The 25,720-nt window shown below is 43.7% G+C and overlaps 1 protein-coding gene across 1 annotated transcript in view; it reads left to right on the forward strand.

Annotated features, from left to right (window-relative positions):
• Nucleotides 1-20,447, forward strand: part of LOC146782714 (extracellular calcium-sensing receptor-like) — a 61,099-nt gene extending 40,652 nt beyond the window's left edge. Inside the window, exons 5-8 of the mRNA XM_085637202.1 lie at nt 10,042-10,269; nt 10,956-11,079; nt 18,332-19,150; nt 20,098-20,447. Coding sequence (XP_085493328.1) covers nt 10,042-10,269; nt 10,956-11,079; nt 18,332-19,150; nt 20,098-20,447 — 1,521 coding nt within the window. The remainder of the gene's footprint in view (nt 1-10,041; nt 10,270-10,955; nt 11,080-18,331; nt 19,151-20,097) is intronic.
• The last annotated feature ends 5,273 nt before the right edge of the window (nt 20,448-25,720 follow it).

Raw genomic sequence — 25,720 nt, forward strand, 5'->3', positions numbered from 1 at the left:
TAAGGGGGCAAGAAAAGGTACCCTGATCTCCTACTCTTTGTGTCAGGGATCTCCCTTACCCCAGGCCCAAATTTTCTGGTGGCACAAAAGCCTGTCTACTATTGTAAGTAGATAGGGTTTTGCGTGAACAACCTTGGTTGGTTACACAGGAGCACCCCTGTACCATCCAGGGAAAGCCCCCTTGATGCAGAGTAGCACAAAGCAGTGCTTCATACTAGTTTTCATTACTGTTTCATACAAACCAATACAAAGACCCATTTGATTTGTGTTTGTAAATTCTGGAAAGGATATTTTGTCTGGCTAAGTTTTAAAGCATTGAATTACCCCAGTGCCATCTCTACTGAGCTAGAAAGAGACAAATACCCCAGCCATTTAGACAGCAAAGATGTTAAGTATAGGATTAGCTAGTCCCATCCACACAAAACTGAAAAATTACACTCCAGGCATGGCATTAAACCTTTAGATTGGTAAAATCCAAGCCAACCCTGGAATGAATAAAAGCAACTCCTGACACATGTTTTCTCTCTTGTTGGTGTTCTTTGAGTGGTTTATGAGCCAAAACAATATCCTTTCAGGCTTGGAGTATCACATAAATTAAGTAAAAAAGAAAAAGGGAATTCTGGGTAGTTCCCAAATTTAGGTGACCAGCTCCTGCCACACATCCAAAGGATGTGCATGGCGGGTGGATGGCAGGTGGTTGGGCAACAAATAATACCAACATTGGCAAAAGTTAGAAAACTGTGCTTTCCTTGATTTGTTGTATATATATTTTCAGCCTATTTCAAGGAAAAAGCATTCAAAATTCAAAGAGGGGCTCAGATTGGGCATGAATGGGTTGACCTTCAGGAAATATTGGAGACGTCTCAACAGCTATTCCTGTGGGTGGCTGAGTGAGGTTTTGTTTCCATCCATCATTGTGGGACCAAGATGATCTGAATGAGTGCTTTGTTACAGTGTGGCTGGAACCCGAGTTTTGAAGTAAAAGCCAGAAACTAACCCAACCTCAAAACAAAATGCTGGGCAGGTGCCCTGTCCATGATATATATATATGGCCACCAGAGACAAAAGAGCCCAAATGTAGCCCAAATATCACCCAGATGTAGCCCAACTATAGCCCAATGACAGAATGTCCCAGAGTGTTTTAACGAACAACTAGAGCACTAACAGTCTTACTTATGACAAAAGTATGGCACACCTGAAGCCATCTTGATTGGAATAAAGTGGTAACACTTAAAACATTTAACTTACAAAGGAACAAAATGAGGGGGTTCATTTTGCCATAGAAATTATGATTAGTGCCGCAGAAGGAAAAATTAGGGCACATTTTGACTTCTCAAATCCTCTTCTGTTTCATAAAAAAATTCTGACATGCAGACTGAAACATGCACTTTGAATACCAGCAGCAGACTTCCCTGGTGAGCAGTAGCTTTACTACAGTGATCTAATGAGCAACTAGAGTGCTAACATTCAGAATTTATGGCAAATGTGTGACACATCTGAATGCCTTCTTGATGGAACCAAAGTAAAAAACTGAAAGTATTTCCTACTGAGGAGACTGCAGTAAATGAGGAAATTAGGATACTTCATAACAAATAAATCTCTCTAGATGGCCACCAGAGACAAAAGAGCCCAAATGTAGCCCAAATATCACCCAGATGTAGCCCAAGTATAGCCCAATGACAGAATGTCCCAGAGTGTTCTAACGAACAACTAGAGCGCTAACAGTCTTACTCATGACAAAAGTATGGCACACCTGAAGCCATCTTGATTGGAATAAAGTGGTAACACTTAAAACATTTAATTTACAAAAGAACAAAATGAGGGGGTTCATTTTGCCATAGAAATTATGATTAGTTCTGCTGAAAGAAAAATTAGGGCACATTTTGACTTCTCAAATCCTCTTCTATTTCATAAAAAAATTCTGACATGCAGACTGAAACATGCACTTTGAATACCAGCAGCAGACTTCCCTGGTGAACAGTAGTTTTACTACAGTGATCTAGTGAGCAACTAGAGTGCTAACATTCAGAATGTATGGCAAATGTGTGACAAATCTGAATGCCTTCTTGATGGAACCAAAATAAAAAAAACTGAAAGTATTCCCACTGAGGAGACGGCAGTAAATGAGGAAATTAGGAAACTTCATAACAAATAAATCTCCCAAGATGGCCACCAGAGACAAAAGAGCCCAAATGTAGCCCAAATATCACCCAGATGTAGCCCAAGTATAGCCCAATGACAGAATGTCCCAGAGTGTTCTTAAGAACAACTAGAGCGCTAACTGTCTTACTTATGACAAAAGTATGGCACACCTGAGGCCATCTTGATTGGAATAAACTGGTAACACTTAAAACATTTAATTTAAAAAGGAACACAATGAGGGGGTTCATTTTGCCATAGAAATTATGATTAGTGCTGAAGAAAGAAAAAATAGAGCACATTTTGAGTGACTTCTCAAATCCTCTTCTATTTCATAAAAAAATTCTGATATGCAGACTGAAACATGCACTTTTTATACCAGCAGCAGACTTCCGTGGTGAGCAGTAGCTTTACTACAGTGATCTAATGAGCAACTAGAGTGCTAACATTCAGAATTTATGGCAAATGTGTGACAAATCTGAATACATTCTTGATGGAATCAAAGTAAAAACACTGAAAGCATTTCCTACTGAGGAGACTGCAGTAAATGAGGAAATTAGGAAACTTCATAACAAATAAATCTCCCAAGATGGCCACCAGAGACAAAAGAGCCTAAATGCAGCACAAATATCACCCAGATGTAGCCCACATGTAGCCCAATGACAGAAGTGTGCAAAACACTTATTTTTTGTGTATTTGCAGATTTATATATTGCAGACTTGTCAGGTATTGGAGTGCTTTACATGAGCATTGGTTACATCACACAAGATCAAATTCATTTTGGTTGTAGACATGGGGAGATTAATTGATTTGACCAGAATCACAGAATGTTGAGCTGAAGCAGAAACTCCAACCTGGTTCCCCAGTTGCAAAGTCTGCAGCTCTGGAAGTAACACCACATCCTCTCCCCTAGGTGCAACATTTAATCAAGTGGTCAACTGGATAAAAAAACATAAATATTACAAATAATTTAAAAGTTTGTTGTCGCTATTGGAAAACTCAGAAAATATGTCCTCATTTTAGTATTTTAGAGCATTAACCATCATTTTGATGCAAATAAGACCCTCTCATATATGTAATTTCTAAAGGAAATGCTCTATGTATTACAGTTTTGATTACATCAAGATGACGTCAGGCGTTCCACACGTGTGTAATAAATATAGAATGTTAGCAATCTAGTTGTTCATTGGGATACTGTTGAGAGGCAGAGGCCAGGGGCATGGACTCTGAAAATTGAAGGCAGGTAGGAGAGTGCAGATGCAACAATTTGACTACACTGGGCAGGCAGGAAGGGCAGTGGCAGCACAACAGACTATGGAGGGCAGTGGAAAGGGGGGGCAGGGGCAACCAACGAACAATACAGGACTGGCAAGAGAGGCTGTGGCAATATAATAGACCATTGTGGGCAGAAGGAAGAGGCAGTGGTAGTACAACCATACATGCCAACAGACCCGTTTCAGCCAGGAAACGTCCAATGTTTTTAAGCTCAAATGGGCTTTATTTGATCTGTCTCCTGTCTACAATCTCCTCTTTTTCAATGTAAATCAAAGGGGAAAATCAATACCCCAGTTTTTTTTCAAAATCTCCCTCTTACCAAGTTCAAAATGTTCGCAAGTATGGTACATTGGATCATGGTAGGCAGGAGGAATTGGGGTAGGGACATGGACTCAGATAACAGAGGGACATGGAGAGGTGCACCAAACTGACCCTACAGGGCAGGCATCAGGGTTTGCAGCAGCACAATACACCACACAGCGCATGCGGGACAGGAGTGCAGCACAACAATCCATAGAAAACAATAGGGAGGGGATAGGACCATGCACATGGACAACAGAGAACAGAGGGGTAAGAGGCAATGGTAGCTAGCTGACCATAATGGACAGACAGGAGAGAAAGCTACAGCATAACAGACCATTAAGGGCAGGAGGGACGGATCAGGGGCATTACAATGGAACAGACAAGCCAGGAGTGAGGGAATAGGGGTCTGCACATGGAAACAGAGGGCTGGGGGCAAGGGGGCAGGGCAGGAGCAGCAAGATGACCATGGAGGTCAGGCAGGATGGGCACTAGAAACAAGACACACCATGGAGAGCAACAATGAGACCATGATGGCATACACACAGACCATGGAGGGAAGGTGGGAGGGGGTCAGGGGGTCAGGGCCAGCTATCTGACCACACAGGGAAGGTGGGAGGGGCCATGGCAGCACAGAAGACCATGCATGGCAAGCGGGAGTGTTAGTGGCAGCACAATGGCTATGATGGGCAAGAAGGAGGGTGCAGGGGCATGCACAAAGGACCATGGAGGATAGAAGGGAGGGTCAGGACCTGGGCACAGACAAGAGAGTTCAGGGGAAGGGGCCTCTCAACAGACCATGTGGGGCAGGCAGGAGGAGTAGTTGCAGCACAACAGACCAGGGAGGGCAGAAGGATGTGGCAGTAAAATGGACCATGGAGGACAGGAGGAAGGGGATAGGGGCATGGCATGTGAACAGGCAGGGTGGAGGTGGCAGGGACAGGTTACAGTCATCTGACAATGCTAGGCAGGTTGGAGGGGAGTGGCAGCTCAACAGAACACTCAGAGTAGATAGGAGTGGCAGGTCCATGGAACATGGTGGGCAAAAAGGATGGAGCAGGGGCATGCACAAAGACATCGGAGGGCAGGGGGAAGGAGAATAGAGGCAGCAAGCTAAGCACAGAGGCTAAGCAGGAGGTCAATGATGGGCCATTGAATTGGGCAATGGAGGGCAGGAGGAGTGGACTGGTACATCATGCTAAATGGAGGGCAGTGGCAGCACATCAGACCATGCATGGCAGGAGGGAGGAGGCTAGTCCATGGATTCAGACAACAGAGGATAGGGAGGAGGTGGATGGGGCAGCAAGCGAACTGTTCAGAGAAGGTGGGTATTAGGAACTTTATTGTTTTTAAAATGTGTGTCTGTGCGAACTACTTAAAATATGAACAAGTATGCAGCATAATCTCACTTTTATTCAGGAAGAAGAGGACGTTTGTGACTGTGACTCTGGGCTCACTTGGCAGAAACACCCCCTGACCCTCCACCCCCATCGCAAAATGTAATGCCATAGAAAAGGGTAGGTGGACGCAGTGTTATATAGAACATATAGAGCTGGTGGAATACAACACAGAGGTGTGAGACACTCGGCGGGCACTGGTGGATGTAACACAGCATTGGGCTCAGCCAGGAGCAGGCTGTGACTCTCAAGTGAGGTTCATCTCCTTTCCAGAGAGTAAAATAAAAAGTATTACACATCCGGCGGTGGATGTGTGTTTTATTAACCGTGAGGGGGGTTTCTTGCATAGTTTGGTCGAATTTTTGTTGACTCCCCTTTGAATGGCTTGGTGTGCGTGTATATTAAATGTGCCCGTCAATAGCTACCCATGTTTGTATAAATAAACGACAAGGGTGTCTACTTGGAGAGTACCCACCGGCGGGGGCGCCGGGATTAGGCACGGTAGGGCGTCAGACACGTCAGAGCTTCACTAGCGGTGTAAATACATTCCATGTGGATTCATTCTATGCATAGTCGCCTTTTAATGAATATCACGCAAATCGGCATGGTGATAGGTACATACGGTTTGTCCAGCATGTCCTAGGTAGGGGTGGGCGGAATTTGCGAAATCCACTTTCGCAAATTATCGCGAAAATGTTTAAAATCATCGCAAAAAAGCGGAAGTATCGCAAAGATGTGGAATTTTTTTTCCCGCATGTTCGCAGGATTTTCTGCATGGTTACGGGTTGCCAACTAACCCATGTGGTTGCTCGCGGGCGCGTCCATCTTGTTTTGAGTTGTCTCGCGGTGCATGATCACGAGAAGCAAGACGTGATCGCGCGACGCATGACGTCACTGCGGGCGTGAACTGTCGCGAGAGAGCGCAAATGGCTAAAAACAATCCAACATCTCATGGAGAACGCGACCGGATCAAGAAAACTTGTCGGCGATCGCAGGGATTCAGGTAAGGCGATCGGGCGCTCGCGAGAATGTATTATTTTACAGCGCTAGCAAGAAACAAATTATCGGCAAGCTGCGGAAAGTGGAAATTTTGAAATTTTCGCGCTCTCCGTGGAACGCGAAAATGTCAAATTATCGCAATTTCCGTGAACGGAACAAAATTTTTGCCCAGGCCTAGTCCTAGGTGTTTCTATAAATATATTTTTTTTAAAAATAATAAAAAACAAAGGCCGGCCCCGGGGGATGGGGTCTCCGGGGCCATAAGTGGCCTGAGGAGGGGGGAAACGCAGCCCCCTCCTAAAGAATTTTTTTTTAAAAAAGGCCATGACCCGGGGGTTGGGGTCCCCGGGGCCGATTAAGGCCTTGGGAGGGCCAAATTAATTTTTTTCAACAAAAAAAATTAGGGTGCAGGCCCTGGGGGATGGGGTCCCCAGGGCCAGTAAATTAGAAAAAGAAGGGGGGGCACACATCCCTCCTTCTTAAAAAAATTAAATAAATAAAAGACTGGCATCGCGCCGGAGGCCACGCCCCCTCCTTGCAGCACTCTGCAAACGTGCCCCCTGGCCAGTTGTAAGTTGGGGAATTATTTCCCCTTCAATACTGAGGGTCCTTGAGGGCCAACTAGCCCAACAGGTATCTCCAGTATGCGCCAGGGAGCTGCGTTGCAGACAGGTGTTCTGAGGCCACGTCCCTTTTTACACCTCTATGCAACGCAGCTCTGTGGCACTTACTGGAGGTACCTAGTGGGCTAGTTTGACCCTAGGGACCCTTAGGATTCAAGGGGACTTAATCTCTCAACTTAGAACAGCCACAGGGCGCGTTTACACAGTGGTGAAGGGAGGGGACGGGGCCTGAGGTGACGTGTGCAAACACGCCCTGTGGCGCATTTTAAGTTAGGGAAATAATTCCCTTTCAATCCTGAGGGATCCTGGGGGCCAACTAGCCCACCAGGTGCTTCCAGTAAGCGCCATTGCTCTGTGTTGCAGAGAGGTGATGCAGGCCGTGCCCCTTTTTACACCTCTCTGCAATGGCGCTTACTGGATGTACCTAGTTGACTATTTTGCCCCTAGGGATCCTCAGAATTCAAGGGACTTAATCTCCCAACTTAAAAAACGGCCACAGGGTGTGTTTACACAGTGGGGAAGGGAGGGGACGGGAACTGAGGTGACGTGTGCAAACACGCCCTATGGCGCATTTTAAGGTGGGGAAATAATTCCCCTTCAATCCTGAGGGCCACTGGGGGCTAACTAGCCCACCAGGTGCTTCCAGTAAGCGCCACTGAGCTGCGTTGCAGAGAGGTGGTCCAGGCCGTGCCACTTTTTACACCTCTCTGCAAAGCAGCTCTTTGGCGCTCACTGGAGGTACCTAGTGGGTTAGTTGGACCCTAGGGACCCTCAGGATTCAAATGAACTTAATCTCCCAACTAAAAAAGGCCACAGGGCGTGTTTACAGAGTGGTGAAGGGAGGGGACGGGGCCTGAGTTAACATGTGCAAACAAGCCCTGTGGCGTGTTTTAAGTTGGGGAAATAATTCCCCTTCAATCCTGAGGGACCCTGGGGGCCAACTAGCCCACCAGGTGCTTCCAGTAAGCGCCACTGCGCTGCATTGCAGAGAGGTGGTCTAGGCCCTGCCCCTTTTTACATCTCTCTGCAAATCAGCTCTGTGGCGCTTACTGGAGGTACCTAGTGGTCTAGTTGGACCCTAGGGACCCTCAGGATTCAAGGGGACTTAATCTCCCAACTTAAAACGGCCACAGGGCGTGTTTACACAGTGGGGAAGTGAGGGGACGGGACCTGAGGTGACGTGTGCAAACACGCCCTGTGGCACGTTATAAGAGGTAGTTTTAATCCCCTGCCCTATTATATACTAGGGGCTTACAGAGGAGGTCATGCTGATCACAGGGGGACCCAACACATAGTGTTCCCTAGTGTATGTAGGTGTTTTCACTGTATTCTGAATGTCTTTTAACATAGCACTGGCTCTAGGACTGGTTAGTCAGACTCAGTTACCACCAGTATCCGTCTGAAAAAGTTGAGGGTACAGGATGATTTTGCAACAAGGTTTCTTTCTGTTCTTCTGTTTGTTCTTTCTGCACGTTATCCTTCTTCCTGCACTTTTCTTCGTCTTTGAGGACTTCTGTTGCTTCTTTCTGCATTTCTTTTTTTTCTTTCTGGGCACTTTGTCTTCTTTCTTCACATGTCCTATCTCTGTAGGCATAGTTAGAAATTAGCATTTAAAAAACCTTTGAAATTCACTGAAAAAACCATAGGTTTCAGGCACGTTATAGTTAGGAATTAGCATTTAAAAAACCTTAGAAATTCACTGAAAAAAACATAGGTTTCAGGGGCGTTATAGTTAGCTGGACTTTTCACTCATACAAAACCATTGAAATTCCCCTGTTATAGTTAGTTCAGCTAACTATAACTCGCGCGCCCGCAATGCACTGCTGATGACGTCACATATTACATCACTCATAACATGGTCAGTGACATCACTCATGACATCACTGATGACATCTCAAATTACATCACTGATGACATCATCCTTGTGATAGAGTGGCAGACCTCCTCTCCCCCTAATATAACCTTTGATACACACATTCAAAAATAGAAACTAAAATGTTCAAAACAATGGACATACCAATATCAGTTACAACAACCTATTCAGTAATTCTAAGATCCACATACACATCCACTCATTCACCTACAGTCCTATACAGTCACTCATACATGTACTCACTCATCATATGTACTCATACACCTATACATCCTGTTACACAACGCCACTCATCCATAGAGTTACTCACACACATAGTCACTAAAGAATCAAACATCCATTTACTTGCATATACAATTATACACACACCACCACACTTACTTCTACAGAAACTTACAAACACTTAGTCTTTTAAACAATCACTTATAGAAACACATACTTATTCATACAGGAACTCTTTCAATCTCTCACTCTCACATATACTCACTTATATACACCAATAGTCACATATACTAGTTTAAAACATATGTAGTTACTCATACAGACACTATTGAGACAGTCATTCACTCACTAACACACCAATGCACACACTCATCCACCCATACAGTCCTGCACACATGCTGCCTTCAACACATACAAACAGTGAGTCACTCATTCATGCACCTATGCACTACGTAATACCCCCCACCGAACCATACAGATAATCCAACACTCATACTGATACTCAAAAAAACAACTAATAACCTATATAGACACTCATGTAGCTACTCACCAACCCATGCAGCCACTTATACACAAAGTGAGAGACTGATACAGATATTTACATATTTAAACATTACTCACTAAGCCATGTATTCACTAAGATACACTTAATCAGTCAGTTATACAATCAATATTTCAAAAACAAATCATCCATTTAGACACTTATATACCCATTTATTCTTCCATCGACCTTGAGATATACATATATAAAACATATGTAATTTTCAGAAAAACACACATTCACTGGATGATATCATCAGTGATGTCATGAGTGATGTCATTTGAGATGTCATCAGTGATGTCATGAGTGATGTCACTGACCATGTCATGAGTGATGCAATATGTGACGTCATCAGCAGTGCATTGCGGGCGCGCGAGTTATAGTTAGCTGAACTAACTATAACGGGGGAATTTCAATGGTTTTGTACGAATGAAAGTCCAGCTAACTATAACGCCCCTGAAACATATGTTTTTTTCAGTGAATTTTTAAGGTTTTTTAAATGCTAATTCCTACCTATAACGTGCCTGAATCCTATGTTTTTTTCAGTGAATATATATATATATAATATATATATATGGTGCCAGAGCATGAATGCAAGAAGCATAAACTTAGATTTAAAGGTATGAAGGATTTTTTTTAAATCCCATGATCTTCCACTTTTCCCATCTCCAGATTTTGCACTACGTCAAGAATGTTCACTTTAGGAACCTTGATGGCACAGAGGTATTTTTCGACAAGAATGGAAATCCACCTGTTCAGTATGACATTGTGAACTGGCAGATGGATGCTGAAGGAGAACTACAGCAAGTTAATGTTGGCAGTTATGGCTCAAGGTCACCCTCCTTGCAGCAATTCAACATCAATTCAACTGCTGTTAAATGGGTTGGAGGTAGTTCCCAGGTATGGCATGTGTATGAAAATTTCATTTAGTCTTGTTGTGCAGTGCTTGAATGTTTAAAGCTATCTGCTGACTTTGACAAGATTTACATGCATGCGGGGTCTAGGTATGGGAAATCATGCTCATTGTCCCCACTGTACAAGATGGGAATATGTATTGAGTCTGCTTCACAACCCTTTGGCAAATGGTCCAGCAAGTATCTATGATTAGCATGGCCTTTTGATGAGCAGAATGGCTATTCCACTTAGCTCCCCTCTGGGCCTTCATATAAATAGCAACCAATTTTGCTTCTCAAAAAAGGAAAATTAGACTCCATCAACAAGATAAAAAGTCAATTGTCTCTGCTTGTATCCAGAGTATGATTAATGTTTTATTATTATGTCTTGGCAAGGGTTAAATTAAATATGAAATGCCACTTTAGAGCCTGACATGTAAGATGTAAGGACAATGGGTAATTGGCACACTCTGACCCAGCATGCCTGCTGCATTGTCGACAATGAAACTGGCATATCTTTGCTTATATATTAGTTGAATAAAGGTGTCATGAAAAGCACTAAAAATATTCCTTTGTCAAATATAAACAAATGGGGAAAGAGGTTGGTATTTGGAATATATGTTAGTAAAATATGGAAAATACATCATTCTTCATGTAAAGAAATTAATCTGTGCTTCTTTTCCTGTGTTTCAGATCCCTGAATCTGTCTGTAGCCCCAGCTGCCTACCTGGGTTCAGGAGAGCTGCTAAAGAAGGAGAAGCCATCTGCTGCTACCTGTGCACCCCTTGTTCTCTAGGGGAGTTTTCTAATCATATTGGTAAGTCAAGATAAGCAGCAATGGGATCAACGTAAAACTACTTAACAAATGAAAGTAATATGACCCTAAAATCTTTGAAATCAATCTTAGAAATTCATGGTATGGGATCGTACTTGCTTACTGCGAGAGATTTTAACACCTGTTTTAAGCCCTATCCCAGGAAGAAGGATAACATAAGTACAACAGCTCTACAGGTATTAGATATAACTGTGTCACAGAGCTTAAGAGCATATAACGGCCATTCAATTTTGGAATGTAAAGCAAAACCAACTTTTAAGAGTGGACATGGCGGTCATTGATCATTGGGATAGTGGTCCCAGATCAGGGATAAATCTTACCTCGAGACAGTAAAATCTATCCCAACAGCCCGAACAAATAGTAGACGAAATAGGAGATGGGTAGCCATGGAAAATACTGAGGGGCATATTTACAACTTCTGGTGCATCTCTGCAAATCAGCAGGGATGCGTCAGAACAGATGCATCACGTAATCCCCCCCTTGCACCACCACGGATGCGTCGCATTTACAATGCGGCGCACCATGGTGCAAGGAGGAGAAGATGCATGACGCATCTTGTGGCGTACGGATGGCGCATTGCTGGAGTCGCGTCACAAGCACGACGCAACTCCTGCAATGCACAGGGGCCGCCCATACTTAACGTGGTGCATCACTCGTTATGCCTGCTTCAAGCAGGCGTAAGGATTTGACGCAGCAGTGTCGTAAAACTGACTCAGTGAAATCTTGTAGATTTCACTGCGTCATTTTACGGGCTTTCCTGTGAGGGAACGCCCACCTTGCAACAGAACGCCCATATGAAAACTGATGCAGGTTTCATGTGGTGCAGGGCTTTACAATGTGACGCATCTGCCGAGATGCATCACGTTGTAAATAATTTGCAACGTGGCGCATGGTTTACGCCGCCACTGCATAAAAAAAGTGACGCAACGGCGGCGTAAAAGTGTCGCAAGGGGCTTGTAAATTTGCCCCTGAGTGTGCTCTAAAAGGGATTTATGAATAGGCCTGTGTAGCACTCCATACATTTTGAAGCCAAGGTTGTTCAAGCTCCCTGAGAAAAAAGTTAAGGTCTCCAAAAATAGTCCTAAACGCATGAATGGTTTAATCACCACTGCACAGAGACTAAAACTGTGTTTGTTGACACCATAAAGAGTATAAAAGAACCAATATTTTTATTTGGAGGCACATTCAAAGGTTATTAAGACCATCAAGTCCTAGTGGGAAGGAGATGTCTAGGTTCACTTGCTGGAAGCAGTGAAAGAGAAGGATTCCAAACAGTTTTGGCATTAGGTCACCCGTGAGGGATATAGGGACCATGCTCACCCAGAATGCCATATTCCTGCTACGGAGTGGGTTAAATATTTTACTGATCTTTATGCAGATCCAACACCCTTGGAGGGAATTAATTGCTTTGGAACCCCCCATACCCCTAAGGGCATTGATGGTGTACCAGTTGTATTTGCAATGGAAGAAGCCCTCAATGTGATTTAGGTCCAAAGTAGGAAACACTCCTGGTTTAGACAGGATTCCCTTAGATCTATATCATTCTGAACCCTTGGATTGGGCTTCTTACATAAACTGCCTTTCAAATGCCCTAGCTACAGGTGCCCTGTTGGACTTGGCCCTTTTTGCAGTGTCATTCCAGAACGTTTTGCCTTGCTCCTGTTGTTGTTGATTTTATGACTCTGGACACTTTATCACTGCTGTTCAGTGCTAAAGTGTTCTCTATGGTAAACTTGGTAAGATTGGTTTATACCTGTGTGGCATATTTAATTTACCTGTAAATTGCTTGTACAGTGGTATCTCATATACCCAGGCCCTGTAAATTAAATGCTACTGGTGAGCTTGCAGCGCTGCTTGCACCACCCTCCTAATTAGCCTTTCAACCCTATCACAGGCCTCTGCCACGACTGGGCCTGCATGCGCAGTTTACTGCCACTGTGACGTGACACATAAAGTGGTTGCAACGTCTGCAACTCCCCTTTTACTACATATCAGTCACCCCTAATGTAGGCCCTAGCTACCCCTATGGGCAGGGTGCGGTGCAGGTAAAAAGTAGGACATGTGCCTTAACAGTTTGGCATGTCTTGGTAGTGACAATCAGCCTATATGGTGTCTCACTGTTGTGAGGCTGCCCTCTTATAGGGATGCATTGGGGATTCCTTGATATGCTTCAGTGGTAATTCCTGATCTAAGAGGGGTAGCGTGATCAAGTTTGATATGTTTGGAATAGTATGGTGAAAGCAGCTTCATTATTTTTAATTTACAAATTCCACTTTCAGAAGCGGGCATTTCTGTGTGCTATGTGTCTTTGTGCCTGCCTCATGTGTATTGACTGTCTGGTTCTGACAGATAGGAGAGAGGGGATGTGCGTTCACTCCAGCCACTCCCTGAGTGGGTTGAGGTGTGTCCTGCCCTGCCTGTCTGACTCAGCGCTAGGCTGAATAGACCATGGCTAAATTTAGAGTAGCAGGAGAGTTTTCCCCTGGCACCTGAATAGGCCGGGTCTGCATTTGGAGTGGTGGGAGGAGTAGCACCTGTACCTGAATAGGGCTGTGCCTGCCTTCCACAATGATGGCTCCGCCCCCTGTGGCATGTCTAGGGCCAAGGCTTACATTAACAAAGGAGGTTGTTGTGCACTTGTAAGGATAATTGTAAAGTGCCCCCAGAACTGATTTCGACTGGGCTCATGGCCCTGTGCATGGGAGAAGAACAAATACATTACTACTATAAATATCGCGGCTGTGACCCCATGTCTGAGGAACTTCAGGAACTGAGAACATACAGCATGGACTGCTGTTGGCCAGGAGGAACCGCCATTGGGGGTTTAAACTGCTGCCTGCTAAGTGGCTGTAAGGACTGCCCTCTACTAAGGGGCCCTATGTGCTGGCCTGTCTGTGCCCTGCTCTCTAGCCCAGGGATTTACCAGGGCTGTATGGCTGGTCCTGCAGGATTGGTGAGCACTGCGCCAGTTACCTTCCTTACTGTGGAGAAAGATGTGTTGAATGCTTCACTTTGGCCAGTAGGAGGAGCTGTTGTTGGCTCTGCTCCCTGAACTGTGCTGGCGGAGTGCTTCAGAGGTGTCATTCTCAAGAAGCACTGTGGTGAGGCACTAGCGGTTACCTGAGCCCAAGGTGTGGGTTTACTCTCACTCCAGTGCTGCAGACGCAGAGGAGTGCCGATCCGCCATAATTGGCACCTAGACGTTGCTATGTGGGTTGTGTCTCAGGCTGCTGGGACACTAGGCATTGCCTAGCAACCGGCTGGGACAGAGAGGAGAGAGAGACCTGGCCCGCCGCAGCCCTAACCAGCAGGACACCGCAATGAGCCTTGGTGCAGTGAGAATTTTCTCCAGATAGGAGGAATCTGCCTCTCTTCCATTTCCAGGCCGCACACAAACGGAGTTCCCTTCTAGCACCAAAACCCAAGAGGAGCCTGCACAATCTGAGGCTGGTGGGTGAGTAAAACCCAGCAGCCAGGCTAAAAGAGAAGGGCTGGGGGTCACTGTTCCCCATTGACTGCCTTAGTGGGCAGCGGCACCACATGGTTACAGGCATCTGCTTTGGGCCATCCTCTTGCCTCCCATGGGTGAGAGAGAGACCAGACGCCTGCGGATTAACTGGGATAGGGGGCGCGGCTGGCCCCATTGGCCTGAAGTTGTGGCCGGGTCCCTCTTCCATGTTGGTGGCTGCTGCAGAGTTGGTACACTGTTGTGGGCATTTTTGAGTGGCATTGCGGGGCGAACCTTGGACGGGACCGCCCCAAATACAAAATTACTGACTGAAGGCTAATAGAAGCGCAGGTGCCGCTCTAAGAGTGGTTTATTATATCACGGGGTAATGTGGTTAGGGTAAGAGTTGGGTTATGCCCTGCCTGTAACTTACTGCAGCTGACATGATATTTACCCAGTGATGGTGTTATGCCTAAGGTTGGCATGATATGTCTTTAATAAGCGCACTGACTGCACTACATGTATTATGACAAACGCCTTAGTGCAAAGTGATAAGGATATTCCTAGGATGTGTGCACCCTACAAGTGGTTACTGTAGTGCACTGCTGATGATAGTAGGACCATTGCCCGATTGGCAAAGTAGCTTTTGATGCCTGTATGGTGATGACAATTGCCCGATTGGCTAAGTGATTTATGTAATCCTGTATGAAGTCATGACAAGTGCCTAGTGGCACAGTAATATATGTGATTGTGCTTTTATGGATAATACAAAGGCTATTTTTATATAACCTTGTGTGGAGTTTCTATTGTGATGTGCCTAGTGTTTCACTGCTGTGTGAGTGTGTTGTGCAACGCTTTCCATGTTGCCTCTGAGATAGGCCATACTGCTCTGCCAAGCTACCAAGGGGGTGAGCAGGGGTTATCTTCAGTGTGTAACTCCTTTGCCCTGACTAGAGTGGTGGGTTCTGCATGGCTTAGGTGCATACCCTAGGCAATCAGAAACTCAATTTCTAACATGCCCCATTACCCTATATCTGGAAAGGGGCAGAAATTATACCCATCTATAAAAAGGAAGCTAGACAATTTCCAAGTAATTATCGGCCTATATGTCTCATTCACAACATCCAACAACTTACAGGAAGCAACGCCAAATAAAATTATGGAATGAATACAGTCTGAAAAAGTGCTCTCGCACTATTGGGTAGGTTTTATGGCCAAGATATGTATGATGGCTCAAGTCATGCGGTTCTTGTCTTTGAAATGGAAAAATGCTGATGTTGATCGGGACTGCTTTTTGTGGCATTTTTTTTTCTGTTGTCTGCTTTTGACCTTGTGTCATTAACAAACCTTTGGGAGGTGTTGGGGAAAATTGGGGTCCCTGATGGTTTGCTCGTGTTATTCCAACAATTGTACACAGGATATTTCACTAGGAAAAGGTGGGGTCTGGACTGGGAGACCAGAAAGTAAAATCCTTTTCCCAGAGGTGTGTGTCAGGCCCCCAATCTCTTTTTGATATTGATTAATTGTTGTATCTCATATATCCAGGAGTACAAGAATAATGCAAGCAAAATGGCTGGATGAAGGTGCCAGATTTGCTATTCGCTGATGATAAACCCTTAATCCATAATACTGCACGGGGCTTGAATATTCTGCTGTGAAGGTTTCATTTGTTTTGCAAAGATCATAGCCTAGAAATATACAGCAGCAAAATGTCAATGTCAATGTCAATGTCAAACGTTTTTATAGAGCGCACAAATCACCAAGAGGTCTCAGGGCGCTAAAACTAAATATACAGGGGCAGATTTATAATAACTGGCGCATCCCTGTATATCAGCAGGGATGCGCCAGTTATAATGCGCCACAGCTGCGCCACCATGGATGCGCCGCATTTATAATGCGGCGCACCATGGGGCAAAAATGGCACAGATGCGTCACGCATCTGTGCCGTAAAAGTGCCGCATTGCTGGAGTTGCGTCGCAAGCGCGACGCAGCTCTAGAAATGCTCTGGGGGGCCCTATCTGCACAATGCTGCGTCAATCCTTACGCCTGCTTCAAGCAGGCGCAGGGTTTTGACGCAGCATGGGCCTAAAAGTGACTGAGTGAAATCTTGTAGATTTCACTCAGCCACTTTTAGGAGGCGTTCCTGCGCCGGAACGCCCCCACCTGCCCTGGAACGCCTACATGTGGCGCAGGGCTTTACAACATGACGCATCTCCCAGATGCGTCACGTTGTAAATACCCCGCACCATGGCGCAGGATTTGCGCCGCTGCTGCGCCACAAAAGTGACGCAACGGCGGCGCAAAAGTGGCGCAAGTGCAACATAAATCTGCCCCATAACATTTAGCCCACAGAAAAGAGCCTGAGTGAGCGTTGCTCTAGAGGGCATATCATTAGACAGGGTCTTTGAGTTCAATTATTTAGGGGTCAGATTCAACGACTCCAACAGATGGTCTTGCCAAATTGGAAAAAACGAATTGACATTGAGACATAGTGCTGGATCAATTCTTAGAGTGGCCAACAGGGCCTCTTCTTACCCGACCTCTCCAGCACTGGGGCTATACAAGGCTCAAGCAAATGTGGTGGCTTTGTATGGGGCAGACCTGTTGGGTAATCTTGATGAATGAGATAGAAGTGAACATTATTTTATCAAAGTCCTCTCGAGACACACAAAGAGGGCCTTATTGCTTCCATTAGGTTTTGATTGAAACCTTAGACATTTGTCAGACATTGCCTGCCTAAACCAATTTTGCATTGGGTCAGGCTATGGACGGTAGGAAAACACGAGCCCTTTAGAGATTGTCTCAGGGAGCTACTGGTCAATCATGTATTAGAGACAATCCGCTGGCTCGCGCATGTAAACACCTGGTTGACTAGGCTAGGACTGAGAGAATACTGGCTGTCCCTGCTACAATTCTAAGTGATGCCAGTGAAATTATTCATACTCACTATTGGGATTTTTTTTTGTTACAAAGTTTCAGCAGTAGTCTCAGGAAATCTAACAGATACGCACCTGCCTTCTAAATGTGCCCTCGAAATCACGTAATTAGTGGATTTTATCAATCTTCCAACATCACAGGCCCTCTATTTCAAATTCAGGTTAAGGGTTTTGCAATTATATTCCTTCACTAGTTTATGGTCTAAAAAGGTTTCTGTTTCTAAGTTATGTCCCATGGGCTATAACAATGTACAATTATTTTGCTGCAGTGCCTATGCAAAGCAGTAGGCGTGTTGGATTACTCCCATCTGCTGGCTGTTTGTGCTTGAAGACAGACGCCATGCATTAAGAATCTGCAAATCGGATAATAGGAGCAGTATTGTGTATTTGGTTTCAAAGTATTAAGCTCAATCTGGCATATTAGATCGAGATGTTTTGGTGAGAATATACGTTAGACGGCCATATATCTTGATTTTCTTTTAATTTTTTACCTGTTTTTAAGTGCTGTGTATTTCAATTAAGTTGGGAAATGCAAGAAGCACTTTCCAATTTGATAGGTGTTACAACAGCTGCTTGGAGGGCACAATTGACCCAGTTTTGAGTCAATTTCTTAGACTCACACTGAGGTCCCTGTCTTCTGCTATTAGAGGCAGCATGGAGGCTTATTGAAATTGCCAATGTCTTAAATGAATGAACCACAATTCTAAATTGTTATTGTATGCACTTTAATGAACTGTGGTTTTATCTTGCACATTTTATGTATTGTTATTTTTTATTGAACAACCAAATTCAAGTTTATGATAAAAGTAATCATAATGCTGTATTTGATTTTTGATGTTTTGACTTTCAGATTCAATAGAGTGCTCCAAGTGTCCAGTGAACCACTGGCCCAATGGAAAACAAGATGGCTGTCTTCCTAAGGAAATAGTATTTCTGTCCGTTCAAGAGCCATTAGGGATGGTCTTGGCAATAATGTCCATAGTCCTCTGCCTTGTTCCTTCTATCATTCTTGGACTATTCATATTGTATAAGGACACACCTGTCATAAAAGCTAATAACCGCTTTGTCAGCTACATTCTTCTTTCAGCTCTGGCAATGTGTTTTTTATGCTCTTTGCCTTTTATTGGTTATCCGAGTAAAGGGAAGTGCCTTGTTCGCCAAACTACCTTCGGCATTTCTTTTGCTCTCTGTGTCTCATGCATCTTAGCAAAAACCATTATGGTGGTCATTGCTTTCAATGCCACCAAACCAAACAGTGACTTAAGGAGATGGTTTGGACCACAATTTTCATATAAGGTCATTGTTGTTTGTACTGCTAATCAGATTATTTTGTGTGCCGCTTGGTTAATTGTCTCTCCTCCTTTCTCAGAGCACAACACCTATGTACAGCCTGGAAAAATTATCATTGAATGCAATGAGGGGTCCTCAATAGCTTTTTGGTGCATGCTGGGATATCTTGTGCTTCTGGCAACTAAGAGTTTCATAGTGGCTTTCTTGGCAAGAAAACTGCCTGACAGCTTCAATGAAGCCAAATTCATCACTTTCAGCATGCTTGCATTCTTGAGTGTTTGGCTCTCTTTCATTCCGGCTTACCTCAGCACCCGTGGCAAGTATATGGTGGCCATGGAAGTCTTTGCTATTTTGTCTTCCAGTTTTGCTTTGGTCTTCAGTATTTTTTTGCCAAAATGTTACATCCTATTGTTAAGACCGGAAATGAACACTAAACAATATTTGATGGGCAGGCAATCAGCCAAGAAAGACTCCCAAAAATAGAAGTTTCAACTGGTAATGCAAAGTCAACTATTGGTTTGAGTTCGGATATATATATATATATATATATATATATATATATATATTTTTTTTTTTCCACCAATTTCCTCCAAGGAGGAATCACTGCACACCAAGGAAGTTGTAAGTTTGAGGGTTTTATTCTTTTAAGTGCAAGTTATCACCAACTCCACCACCAACGCGTTTCAACCACAATCGGTCTTGCTCACGGTATGTGAGTCTTTTTTCAATGTTCTTTATTTATAGTGTCACCCATATTAGCCATTAGGAGGAATTATGGGAGTTGTAGTTCGTTTTCACATATATCATTTCACATGTTTGCGATTTATCGATGTCAAAGCAATGTCATGTTTCGGGGTATTATAGAATACATCTGCATACTCTGAATATTTACATTATGTCTATGTAAATACTGTAATCATACATTGTCGTATGTTATCTTGGAGTTCATACTGTTGATAGCAATATGATTGCTCAGTGCATTTTTGGTCGCAGAATCTGGGCTAAGTGCCCATTTTTATTCGCAGAATCCGGGCTTAGTGCCCATATCGTCATATTCAGTTTAGAAACTGGCAGATGTAGATGTTTCGAGTTCATACCCCTTCATCGTTGTTCTAATGTTTGTGTTGTACAGTAGGCTCATAGATGGCTGTGTAATTCTTCATCGCCGTTAAGGCCAAAAGGGGCCTTCGTCTTGAAGCGTATGATCATCTTGCTTTCCATTCTCCTTAGTTTCAGTGTTCTGTTACCTCCACGTTCGTTTTTCGGGACTGTTGTTAATCCGAAATATTTTATCTTCTGTTTCATGTCTTCTTTGTGAATCCACAGTTTCCTTCATGGGCAACATATTTAACATCTCGGAAAGGATCACCTGTGAATCCACATACGTAGTGTATGTCATTGTCTGTGGATGCGGACTATGGTACATAGGCAGTACCATCTGCCCCCTAAAGAAAAGAATCTTGGAACACCTGAGGGCAGTTCAGAATGATGACACGAACTATGCCATTGTGAAACAGAAGATAAAATATTTCGGATTAACAACAGTCCCGAAAAACGAACGTGGAGGTAACAGAACACTGAAACTAAGGAGAATGGAAAGCAAGATGATCATACGCTTCAAGACGAAGGCCCCTTTTGGCCTTAACGGCGATGAAGAATTACACAGCCATCTATGAGCCTACTGTACAACACAAACATTAGAACAACGATGAAGGGGTATGAACTCGAAACATCTACATCTGCCAGTTTCTAAACTGAATATGACGATATGGGCACTAAGCCCGGATTCTGCGAATAAAAATGGGCACTTAGCCCAGATTCTGCGACCAAAAATGCACTGAGCAATCATATTGCTATCAACAGTATGAACTCCAAGATAACATACGACAATGTATGATTACAGTATTTACATAGACATAATGTAAATATTCAGAGTATGCAGATGTATTCTATAATACCCCGAAACATGACATTGCTTTGACATCGATAAATCGCAAACATGTGAAATGATATATGTGAAAACGAACTACAACTCCCATAATTCCTCCTAATGGCTAATATGGGTGACACTATAAATAAAGAACATTGAAAAAAGACTCACATACCGTGAGCAAGACCGATTGTGGTTGAAACGCGTTGGTGGTGGAGTTGGTGATAACTTGCACTTAAAAGAATAAAACCCTCAAACTTACAACTTCCTTGGTGTGCAGTGATTCCTCCTTGGAGGAAATTGGTGGAAAATTGAATCGAGGATTGGCCCGTCCTCGACACTAGCACCCGCTATGCGATAGTGCGCTCTCCCTTGGGGCCGTTTGACGAGTCGTCCATATATATATATATATATATATATTACCTACTGGCGGTCGCCAGTAGGTAGTTATAGTTAGGACCACGTTTCCATAGGAAATCCGCAACATTCTATTTTGAATAACTTTGGCGCCGGTCGACGAATCCTCGCAAATTTTTCAAAATAGGTGGGGCGCTATGCTCCGCTCCTACCCTGAAAGTCTCGGGGGGATTCGTCAAGCGGGGGCTGAGATAAAAGGGGGGTCCCAAAACGCGTTTTTCCCATGCATTTTTCCATAGGACCTTTAGACAGGGCTACAGCCCGAACGGCTGAACAGAATTTAATGAAATTTGGCAGAGAGGTAGTCCCCAGGTCAAGGAAGTGCCTTTTGTAGGTTTGGTGTAAATCTGTTCAGTAGATTCTGAGAAAATAGCCTTTAAATCAATATATATATCTGTGGCAGCTTACGGTGCGCTTACCGTGCGCTTACCGTAAGCTTACCGTACGCGTACGGTGGCGTGCGCGAGCGCGATTCTGATTGGCTCTTAGTTCTTAGTAAACATTCGAATCGGTCGAAACCAGGAAGCGGCGGCCGCCATTTTCTCTCTCGCTTCCTGAGTAGGGCAGCAAAAACCAACCCCAAAAATGTGTAAAGAGGCAGTTTAATGAGATCCTAACCACCCAGCATTGATACAGGGGTCCCCAAACCACCCCCAAGCCCAAAAAAAAAATAATTTTTTTTTTCGGAAAATCGCCGATTACGCTTACCGTACGCGCACGGTAAAAAATAGTAAAAAAAAAAAAATTATCCACATTCTCCCCACCCCGTGTGCAAATGGTGACCGCGTGACCACTGTGCGTGCACGGCACTAACTGCGTAAAGTGGGCGCGCGGTGCGCGAAGCGCACCGAGTGCTCACTGTGCGCGCACGGTGCGCGAAGCGCACCGTGCGCGCACGGAACGAACTGCGTTAACTGGGCGCGCACGCCACGAATGGCGTAAAGTAACTTAGCATTTAAAAAACCTTGCAAATTCACTGAAAAAACCATAGGTTTCACACATGTTATAGTTAGCTGGACATTTTACTGATAAAAAACCAATGAAATTCCCCCGTTATAGTTACTGCAGGCAACTATAACTCACGCGACCGCAATCTTCTGCTGATGACATATGTGTCTTTATGAAAAAAAAATATTTGTAATATATGTAAAGCTAAAATTTAATGGAAGAAGACATGGGCAAATAAGTGTCTAAATACAGTATTAGCATCAGCAGAGGATTGCGGTCGCGTGAGTTATAGTTGCCTGCAGTAACTATAACGGGGGAATTTCATTGGTTTTTTATCAGTAAAATGTCCAGCTAACTATAACATGTGTGAAACCTATGGTTTTTTCAGTGAATATATATATTACCTACTGGCGGTCGCCAGTAGGTAGTTATAGTTAGGACCCCTTTTCCATAGGAAATCCGCAACATTCTATTTTGAATAACTTTGGCGCCGGTTGACGAATCCTCGCGAATTTCTCAAAATAGGTGGGGCGCTTTGCTCCGCTCCTACCCTGAAAGTCTCGGGGGGATTCGTCAAGCGGGGGCTGAGATAAAAGGGGGGTCCCAAAACGCGTTTTTCCCATGCATTTTTCCATAGGACCTTTAGACAGGGCAACAGCCCGAACGGCTGAACAGAATTACTAGAAATTTGGCAGAGAGGTAGTCCCTAGGTCAAGGAAGTGCCTTTTGTAGGTTTGGTGTAAATCTGTTCAGTAGATTCTGAGAAAATAGCCTTTAAATCAATATATATATCTGAGCCAGCTTACGGTACGCTTACCGTAAGCTTACCGTACGCGTACGGTGGCGTGCGCGAGCGCGATTCTGATTGGCTGTTACATCTAAGTAAACATTCGAATCGGTCGAAACCAGGAAGCGGCGGCCGCCATTATCTCTCTCGCACTCTGAGGGGGGGCTGTAAACAAAGGCAAAAAACATATAAAGGGGCTGTTTAGACAGCGCCCATGCACATAGCCATGTTAGTTGAGTCCTCAAAGATCCCCTAAGGCCAAAAACGGTAAATTTTTATTTTTTGAAAATTTCGCCGATTACGCTTACCGTACACGTACGGTGCGCTTACGCTAAAAATTTTAATAAAAAAAAAAAAACACTCTCTGTGCATGGCGTATTATTGTCATCACTTACTAATTAAATTTAACAGATTACCTATCACAAGGAAGCGCATAATATGTCCTCCATGTGCGCACGGTGCGCTACGCGCACCGCGTGCCCACCTTGCGTGTACAGCACTAACTGCGTAAAGTGGGCGCGCGGTGCGCAAAGCGCACCGCGTGCTCACTGTGCGCGCACGGTGCGCGAAGCGCATCGTGCGCGCACGGAACGAACTGCGTTAAGTGGCCGTGCACGCCACGAATGGCGTAAAGTAACTTAGCATTTAAAAAACCGTACAAATTCACTGAAAAAACCATAGGTTTCACACACGTTATAGTTAGGAATTAGCATTTAAAAAACCTTGCAAATTCACTGAAAAAACCATAGGTTTCACACATGTTATAGTTAGCGGAAATTTTACTGATAAAAAACCAATGAAATTCCCCCGTTATAGTTAGTGCAGGCAACTATAACTCACGCGACCGCAATCTTCTGCTGATGACATATGTGTCTTTATGAAAAAAAAATATTTGTAATATATGTATAGCTAAAAATGTATGGAAGAAGACATGGGCAAATAAGTGTCTAAATACAGTATTAGCATCAGCAGAAGATTGCGGTCGCGTGAGTTATAGTTGCCTGCACTAACTATAACGGGGGAATTTCATTGGTTTTTTATCAGTAAAATTTCCGCTAACTATAACATGTGTGAAACCTATGGTTTTTTCAGTGAAAATATATATATATATATATATATATATTATCTACTGGCGGTCGCCAGTAGATAGTTATAGTTACAACCTAGTTTCCATAGGAAATCTCAAAATTCTATTTTGAATAACTTTGGCGCCGGTTGACGAATCCTCGCGAAATTTTCAACACTAATGGGGCGCTCCGTTCAGCTCCTACTCTGAAAGTCTCGGGGTGATTCGTCAAGCAGGGGTCGAGAAGAAAGGGGGGTCCCAAAATGCGTTTTCCCCATGCATTTTTCCATAGGACCTTTAGACACAGCTACAGCCCGAACGGCTGAACAGAATTACTTGAAATTTGGCAGAGAGGTAGCCATAAGGTCAATGAAGTGCCTTTTGCAGGTCTGGTGTAAATCTGTTCAGTATTTCCTGAGAAAATAGCATTTAAAAGCATATATATAAATGTGGGCGGAGCCTAACCACACATCTCATCCTGAGATCTGATTGGCTGTCAGCACTTCATCCAAGAAGTGTTGGCAGCCATCTTGGGACCAATATACATGATAGCACCTCATTAAAAAGCATTGCAGTTAATAGAAGGTTTTAAGACGTTAGTTACATTATAAATCATTTGTTGATGGTACCATACTCATTTTAGGAATTGTGGTATGTTCTAAGGTGATTTCACCATGTGAAAAAGCCTTCTGCTGGGATATCATGATTGAGAGAAAAATATTTTCTCATGCTTTTACCACAGAGGTTTGGAAGGTGATCTATAAGCTAAACTGAGAGCTTATTTTCTGTAAATTCACATTATCTTTCTCAGTCATGTGAGAATGAAGTCTGACATTCTCAGTAAAACATGTACATCCAACAAGGGCAGAGACTGTCAGTTGATTCCTTTGTGTTCTACTGCAGCTTCCCAGAGTGTTCCAAAGAACTACTAGAGCGCTAACAGTCCTACTTATGATAAACGTATGGCAGACCTGAAGCCATCTTGCTTGGATAAAGTGGTAACTCTTAAAACATTTAATTTAAAAAGGAACAAAATGAGGGGGTTCATTTTTCCATAAACATTAGCATTAGTGCTGCAGAAAGAAAAATTAGGGCACATTTTGAGTGACTTCTCAAATCCTCTTCTATTTCATTAAAAAATTCTGACATGCAGACTGAAACATGCACTTTCAATACCAGCAGCAGTTTTCCCTGGTGAGCAGTAGCTTTACTACAGTGATCTAATGAGCAAAAAGAGTGCTAACATTCTGAATTTATGGCAAATGTGTGACACATCTGAATGCCTTCTTGATGGAATCAAAGTAAAAAACGGAAAGTATTTCCTACTGAGGAGACTGCAGTAAATGAGGAAATTAGGAAACTTCATAACAAATAAGTCTCCCAAGATGGCCACCAGAGACAAAAGAGCCCAAATGTAGCCCAAATATCACCCAGATGTAGCCCAAGTATAGCCCAATGACAGAATGTCCCAGAATGTTCTTAAAAACAACTAGAGCGCTTACTGTCTTCATTATGACAAAAGTATGGCACACCTGAAGCCATCTTGATTGGAATAAACTGGTAACACTTAAAACATTTACTTTAAAAAGGAACACAATGAGGGGGTTCATTTTGCCATAGAAATTATGATTAATGCTGAAGAAAGAAAATGAGGGCACATTTTGAGTGACTTCTCAAATCCTCTTCTATTTCATTAAAATATTCTGACATGCAGACTGAAACATGCACTTTTAATACCAGGAGCAGACTTCCAGGGTGAACAGTAGTTTTACTACAGTGATCTAATGAGCAACTAGAGTGC

The sequence above is a fragment of the Triturus cristatus genome, chromosome 12 (genome assembly GCF_964204655.1).
Source record: "Triturus cristatus chromosome 12, aTriCri1.1, whole genome shotgun sequence".
NCBI classification, from domain to species: domain Eukaryota; kingdom Metazoa; phylum Chordata; class Amphibia; order Caudata; family Salamandridae; genus Triturus; species Triturus cristatus.